Source organism: Lactuca serriola, chromosome 5, assembly GCF_051521515.1.
Source record: "Lactuca serriola cultivar US96UC23 chromosome 5, Lser_US96UC23_V15, whole genome shotgun sequence".
NCBI lineage: Eukaryota > Viridiplantae > Streptophyta > Magnoliopsida > Asterales > Asteraceae > Lactuca > Lactuca serriola.
Genome location: NC_136412.1, coordinates 217,859,986 through 217,867,454, shown reverse-complemented (window position 1 = coordinate 217,867,454; position 7,469 = coordinate 217,859,986). Strand labels below are relative to the sequence as shown.

The following is a 7,469-nucleotide window of genomic DNA, read 5'->3' as shown; positions in this document are numbered from 1 at the left end:
ATGAAGAATCAGAGAAAGATTCAAATATTTTTGCTAACAGGTTGTCATCTTTAAAAGGCGATGGACAATGGTGGGTGGTGTTGGTCGGAATCTGGAAAGAAAAAAAAAGGAATCAAAGAAAGATCGAGGACAAAAGTGTTTGTTTTTTAGCACCACTCCTATACAACCAGATTTTATGCCACATTTCTTTGTCTCCTTGTCTCCTCGACTTCTCTTCATTTCCTCGGCTTCTGTTGTTTACATTAAAGACGTGTTGTCTTTAAGGTGACTCTAAATTCCAATTGTCGCATTCGCTTTTCATCCTTTATGGTCGACTCTCCCTGAATCCATTCTATTTGGATTGCACTTCTAGTGTGGATCTAAAATTTGGCCCAAACAAAATATACTCATAACAACTTTATAAAATTTGTTGCCCTCGTCTCAATTGATGGCCTGGCGGCCCATCTCGTCCACCCCTTGGGTCGATTATGTTTCATGTCCACGAGTCATTGCAGTTGAACATTCATGTTTATAAGGATAACTAATGTCAAGATTTGAACATAAGTCACTAAGTTACTCATCACATCTTCCACACATGCTTTAGCAAGTCACCACAGTTCACTTGATTTGAATTTTTTTTTTTTTTGGAATGTGATTTGAATTAATATTATAGAAGAATAAATTGATATTCCTTTTATGTTATCTTATTATTTTAGCTTTTTCTTGTATGTACTAGGTAAGTTACAAGGGCCTTGATGAGGGTGGTTTGGGCATTTAAAAGGATTAATGTAAAATCTTCTAACGGTATAAAATTTTCAAAAGTGTTGTATCTTGATTTCATCATGGTTAATATTCAAAAAAGTAGGTATAAGACGTTCATTTAATATAAAAATTAAATATGAAATTCTAAACATTTGAAAAGTTTGAATTTATAAAAAAATAAATAAAAAATATTGAATTATTAAAATTAAAATGTTTTTTTTCTCTTTAAATTTAAACAAATAATTTAGATAAATAAACAAAGGAACTAATGATGTTTTAATTTATAAAATTTGAAATTAAAATCAATTAGTGAAACTGATATGCATTTATTATTACCTTTATTGTAATTATTATATTTAAATATTATGTGGAATTTAATAAACTAAAAAAATTAAAAAATAACATGTGGGAAAAAAAACTAATTTAGAATAACCATATAATGACATGTGGCAAAATGAATGAGAGTGACATGTAAGAAAAAAAAAATTGATATTTATTAGGATAGATAAATAATATGGAACATGGTTGGCATAATTAATAAGGACATGCAAGTGTATTACTATATTGAATAAAAAAATAAAGTACATTGTTGATATAGGTAAAAAGAGTGAAACATATTGAAACCAAGTATGTTGCTATTATTGTAAGAAAATGGAAGTACATTATTATTATGGATAACAAAATATTGTACTTTGAAGTTTCTTTTAAAATTTCAACAAAACCAAAAAGGTGAAATAGCACGATGCTATTTACTAAAGAACTCAAAAAGTTGTTGCAATTAATTCATAACTTTTCATCCAACTGTTTGTAGTCATACAGCTAGCTAACAAACTAAACACTGCGTAATTAGTAATTACCAACATGCCCTCCTTATATGCTAACTGAATCCATATCAAAATGTACATTTTAAATAGTCATATGGTTGACCTCAAAAGTCAACAGTTAGTAAAATTGACCTTCAGTGGAAACAGGAGAGCTCTGTAGTATGCTGCTGCGAAAACTTTGACACTATACAACTACACATTTTAAATTATATACATCCTGATCATCATTAAAAATTAAAAAATTAAAAAAAAAAAAAAAAGGAAGTTATTTGCTACTTTTTACAGGAGATTGTGTTATTATACTTATACGTTGTTTTAATTTCTCATTTGAGGCTTCCTTTTCTGCCTTCTTTTTATCCGCCTCTAATTGCCTGGTGTTTTCTTCGTGTGCTTGATTAAACATTCTCACAAACTTGACCAAAGTTGAAACAACTGAAAACAAAAAGCTATGAATATAAATATAATCAGACTTATAAAATGTTTTGTAATTTATTATTTATTACCTTGCTCATATGGGCAACGGACTGGATCCTCGCCAAAGTAAATAATTAAAGCATCCACATTCTTACCCTATAATAAGAATTAAGAAGAAGCTTTGCTTAAAAATGTAAAATCTTTAAAAAAATTATTTTATATCTAAAAGGGAAAAAAAAATATGAGACATACAACGGTAGAATATAGAGAAGCCAATGATCTTGCTTCCCCTTCTGCTGAACAAAGGAAATCCTTCAAAGCCTACACCAATAAAACACAATATTTCGGTTAAGACGACCTTATCTTGTACTGTGTTTGGCTTGTATTGGACTGAAACTGATGTCAATGGAACAAAAATTACAATTTTTTGTTCCACCAAAAAAAGGTGGGACAGGGACCCACTCTCAATCTTTTGCCTATGCAAAAGACGTAAATGTCCTTCTCAACCTTATCATCAAAAATAGCCCTAGAAAGCTTGTCCACTCTTGTCCCGTGTAAGAAACACACACAGCCTAAGGCTGTGTCTGTTACATAGAACGGGACACAATTGGACAAGTTTTTTTAGGGCTAGTTTTAATGATGAGGATGAGGAGGGCATTTACGTCTTTTGCATAGACGAAAGTTTGAGAGTGGATCCCTATCCCACCTTTTTTGGTGGAACAAAAAATTGTAATTTTTGTCCCATTGATATCAGTTTCAGTCCAATGCATGTCAAATGCAGTACAACCTGTTATGTCATGTCGGATTGATATTCTTACCTTGCGGAAATTTTCAGACACGGGTCCATCATTTTCAGACATTGACAATTCCTGGACAACTTTCTCTAATCCTTTGGTAATAGCTTGCATTTCCTCTGCCAAGTATTTCAATTGCATCTGGACAGAAATAATCAAAATATAATTGAACATTTAAAAAAAAAAATTGTAGAAGATTAAACTAGAATATACCTTTGCTGCAGGTTCCAAACTTTGAAGATCCTTGGAAAAATCAAGAACTTCAGGTAGTTTGTCAGCAAGCACCTACATGCATCCACCATAATTCACAAAAGTTGAAAACAATATAATTTTCTTTTTTACTTTTACTTTTACTAAAATAAAAGGAAAAGAAATAAAATAAATACCTTACAAAGATAATGCATAAGTGTCATTCTATTGTTCCTTGCACGTGTGTCTGTAAGTTTCAACAGGCTATCCAACCTGAACCCAATCGCAGACCCTAAAACAAAATCAATTTTTATATTTCTGTGAGTATAAAAAGTCAAAGTCAAACTTAACTCACCTCTTGCAGTCCCTTGATTCAATGCATTTCCTAAAGAAAGAATTGTTTGCATGACTCTCTTCAATTTAGCAGAACCCCTGGTCTGATACAAACACCATCAACATTAATTAAATAAAAAATATAAAAATATTAATAAATTAATAACTAATTAACTATCATAACTTGCCTGTTCTACTGCAGAATTTATTATGTTGAGGTTCTTCCTGAGATCAGAAACCTAAATGCCAACAAAATTCAAGTTTCATATTTATTTAAAAAAAAATGTCATCATATGAATATCTTCTCAGTTCTCACCTGTGTGTTGAACTGTAACTTAAAAGAGAAAACTCTGAGTTTAGATTCTGTACGTGGAACCTTCATTAGCTCCAAGAAGAACTGTTGCAATAAATAATAAATATAAAGGTATCCATCAAATTAATTTAGGGAAAATGCGTATATTACAAAGTAGAAACCTGTTCACATTTGCCCAATTTATCCGTCTCTCCTTTGTAACCCTAACCATAAAAATCGTTAGTTATCGTTTAAGCAGGGCTATTTCTGTCATTTAACCTTTTTAAACAGTTCAAATAACATTTTACCTTAAGCAGCTCCATTTCCTCTTTTGTTGGACAAAACTTTATGAGGTTGTCCACTTGATCTGAATCCATTGCCGAGTCTTCTAACGCAAGGACATGATGCTGTTAAGTTTCACATACAAAGAACATTATTTAGTACAAATTATAAATTTTAAAAACAATAAAATAGATATCTAAATGACCTTACCATCAATTCATTTAATGGTATTTTGACCTTTGAAAGCATGATTTCACAGTTATATGCCCTCCTGTGCTCAATCTGCAGGAAATTGAACAATATAAAATAACTTTATGTACAAAGAATTACAACCTCATGAACAAGATGATATTTTACCAGTTGTATTCTTTCAGGTTTATTAGCTACCACTGCCCGAGATTTTGACTTTTCTGCCCCTTGGTCAGGGTTAGGGTTTGATGCTGAGAACAGAGACTCGAGTTCTGATATATCAATTTCGGGTGCCCTAATGTGAATGAACCATTAGTGGGAGACATGACTTCATCCTTTTTCAAGAAAGAAAAAAAAAAGGAAAAAGAAAAAAGAAAAAATTACTTTGCAAGATCACCAGATTTTTGTGTCTCAGCCCACAAACTTCCTTGTACTGCTCTTGTTATCTTCAACCAATGCAAAGGCTTCAGTTTCTTGGAATGTTGAGTTTTCAAAGAAGTTGTTTTTGACAAACTACGCCCTTTAATTAAAGGTGGTGGAGGAGATGGAGCTCCAGGATTAGTGCCTGCTTTTCGTGGGGGTGGAGGTGGGACAACACCCTTCTTCACATTTCCACTAGAGAAGGTTGGAGGAGGTGGTGGTGGTGGAGTTGAAGAAATCCGTGATGCTGGAGGAGGTGGTGGTGGTGGGCCTGAAGAAATCTGTGATGCTGGAGGAGGTGGTGGTGGTGGTGGTGGTGGACCTGAAGAAAGCCTTGATGCCGGAGGAGGAGGAGGTGGTGGTGGTGGTGGTGTGCCTGAAGAATTCCGTGATGCTGGAGGAGGAGGTGGTGGTGGTGGTGGGCCTGAAGAATTCCGTGATGCTGGAGGAGGTGGTGGTGGTGGTGGTGGGCCTGAAGAATTCCCTGATGCTGGAGGAGGAGGTGGTGGTGGTGGTGGGCCTGAAGAATTCCCTGATGCTGGAGGAGGAGGAGGTGGTGGAGGACCTGAAGAAATTCGTGACGCTGGGGGAGGTGGTGGTGGTGGGGGAACGGGGGATGCAACTCTTTCATCTCTACCTTCCTTTACAGGTGGTGGTGGTGGTGGTGGTGGTGGAGAGGGACCTGCTCTAATAACTGGCTTGTCCTTTAACGGAGGGGGAGGAGGCGGTGGTGGTGGAGAAGGTTCAAGTATAGTATCCCTTTTGTCCTTCGATGGAGGAGTTGCAGGGTATTGTGGGGAGGATAAAGATTGAAAAGGTTCAATCTTACTATCTGTTTTGTCCCTTTTTAATTGGCTACGATGGAGGATGGATGGGGAGGAGGGAGACTTAGTGTCCTCCTTAGTGTCCTTTAATGAGGGGCTAGGTAGTAGAATGGAGGGGGGGATTAATGGAGTTTTAGTAGGTTTAAGTTTAACCTTACTCTCTGCAACTTCCTCTGATTCTTGATTTGAAGGAAGATGAGCTTCAACAGACAACTTTTCTTGAACAATGTCTGATGCAACTATCTGGTGGAGAACATTTCTTGCAGCATCACTTTTAGGATCTAACCAATCCACACTGTTAAACATCTCTTGAACTTTAGCAAAAGCTTCTATAGGAAGGCCCTCTTCTTCAAAATAAGTCGAATCTATTGGAACTGTAGAAACTGCAGTAGTGTCCATGTCTGAGAAAAGAAGCTCGGCTCTGAAGTCGTTGGGAAATAGATCCTTAGCATCCCAAAGCATGTCGATTTCATCACGATTAAGCATTAAAATATTTGACCTAATAAATGCTGTGTTGAACACTGCGCGAAACATCATCTTTTCACGAATCAGATCATCATGTAAACTGATACACTCCATCACGATGTCTCCTTGAACATGGGAATTGATGTCAATTTTAACCAGTTCAGATTCTGCTTGTTTGTAGTGTCGGACATTCTTGTTCCCTTTTGGAGTTGAGTACAGAAGTTTAGGGGTTTTATCACCAGGAAAGAAAGGATCTTGTCCATAAACCCTAAAAATAGGACAGCAACCACCGTTTCCATCAATGTCAGGAATCATTCGGATTATCACACAATCCAAAGTGAGTGCCCTATCCAATGGAGGCCATTCTGTAGCGACATTCCTCCTTGATACATACTGTAAGTACCTTAATTGAGAAGGTAAAGGATTTAGAGGAGAGAAGAATTGTAACAGTTCACGCGGAGCTTGCTTATAAACCATGTCTAGGGTTTTGGATTCCCCAGCGTATTGCTTTCTGTAAATCAAAAGTGCAGCCAACATGCAAGCCAAAACCGGCCAACCACCCTGCTCACAGTGCATCAGAAGAATGTTTTGCTGGCCAAGTGAAAGCCAGCTTTCACTTGATCTTAGAAAATGGTGGATAACCTCCATTGGAAGCAATGGGCAACCTTCGTATTGTCGAGGATAGTCCATAATCGTCATGTCATATTCCGACAAAGCAGAAGCGATCTGACTTGATTTTACGTCACCAAAGTTAAAAATCAGGACGGAAGCATCGGGATAATGGTCCTTGAGCTGAGAAATTGTGTTTCCGACATAACTTTTATAATTTTCTTCTTCCCAAGCATCAGTTGTGAAACAGCAATCGAAGACTAAACACAAAATGTGCAAACCATCAATCAGCAAACCGAGAAAAATCCAAGCTCACAGATAAACGAATTATTAGGCCTAAAACACCATATAAACAGTTGTAAAACGCTATTTGAAAGATCAAAGGGTAAAATTGATTACCGTAGATTCTTTCAGAGATTTCAAGAAGTCCATCAGGTGGTTTCTTGTAAAACAATTTCCGTAACAATGCCATTAGTATTAATCAGTGAACTTGAAACCCTAAAACTGTAAAAGCAAACTATGTGTGCAGAGAAATTGAGATGGATAGATAGATAGATACGTGCTGTAGCAGTTGGTTAGGAGCTGGTAGAGAATTGACGAGTTTTGTCGGTGGTGAATCTTTGGCGGGTGAGTCTGTATTAGGTGGTGGTGTACTGTTGATTGATTGAAAGAGAAGGAAAGCTTGAAGTTACGTCTGAAATCAACTTTCCGGGAGGCGAGTTACAGTTACACGTCAGACGACAACGTGTTTAGCACTGTTGTTCGACAGAGACCAACTATGACTATCGTATGAAAGTATATTCAATAAGGTGTTACGAATTTTCAGTAGGGATAATAACAAAAATATCATATAGTTTTTGAAAATTATCGTTATTACCCGATATTTTTGGGATTTGCCAAGATTACCTCTATCTACCAAGTTTTGTGTATCTCTATTTTGACATTTTGATATACTATACGAATGATTAACATAACACGAGTTCTTTTATGAGTTTTAAAAATTCATGTTTTTGTGTCTATCATTATGAACAGAAATTTTAAATATTTGTTTTGTATCTTATATTTGTCAAACACGAATTTACATGTTTAAACA

General features: G+C 35.8%; 1 protein-coding gene across 8 annotated transcripts; it reads right to left on the bottom strand.

Annotated features, from left to right (window-relative positions):
- Nucleotides 1-1,498: 1,498 nt before the first annotated feature.
- Nucleotides 1,499-7,171, bottom strand: LOC145053591 (formin-like protein 18). Of its 8 annotated transcripts, XM_079001657.1 has the most exons (15): nucleotides 6,776-7,171; nucleotides 4,443-6,636; nucleotides 4,227-4,353; nucleotides 4,080-4,151; nucleotides 3,896-3,994; nucleotides 3,770-3,811; nucleotides 3,612-3,692; nucleotides 3,484-3,534; nucleotides 3,318-3,399; nucleotides 3,160-3,254; nucleotides 2,987-3,058; nucleotides 2,798-2,914; nucleotides 2,232-2,300; nucleotides 2,069-2,135; nucleotides 1,499-1,997 (listed from the first exon to the last, which is right to left on the bottom strand). In XM_079001657.1, exons 1-15 carry the CDS (start codon nucleotides 6,846-6,848, stop codon nucleotides 1,831-1,833), a joined length of 3,408 nt encoding a protein of 1,135 aa, XP_078857783.1. In that variant the 5' UTR covers nucleotides 6,849-7,171; the 3' UTR covers nucleotides 1,499-1,830. The 8 variants fall into 8 exon arrangements, 2 of the variants coding, with proteins under 2 accessions (XP_078857783.1, XP_078857782.1); XM_079001656.1 differs by having other exon boundaries at nucleotides 3,160-3,399; XR_013684533.1 differs by lacking the exons at nucleotides 1,499-1,997; nucleotides 2,069-2,135; nucleotides 2,232-2,300 and having other exon boundaries at nucleotides 2,838-2,914; nucleotides 3,165-3,254.
- Between the last annotated feature and the right edge of the window lie 298 nt (nucleotides 7,172-7,469).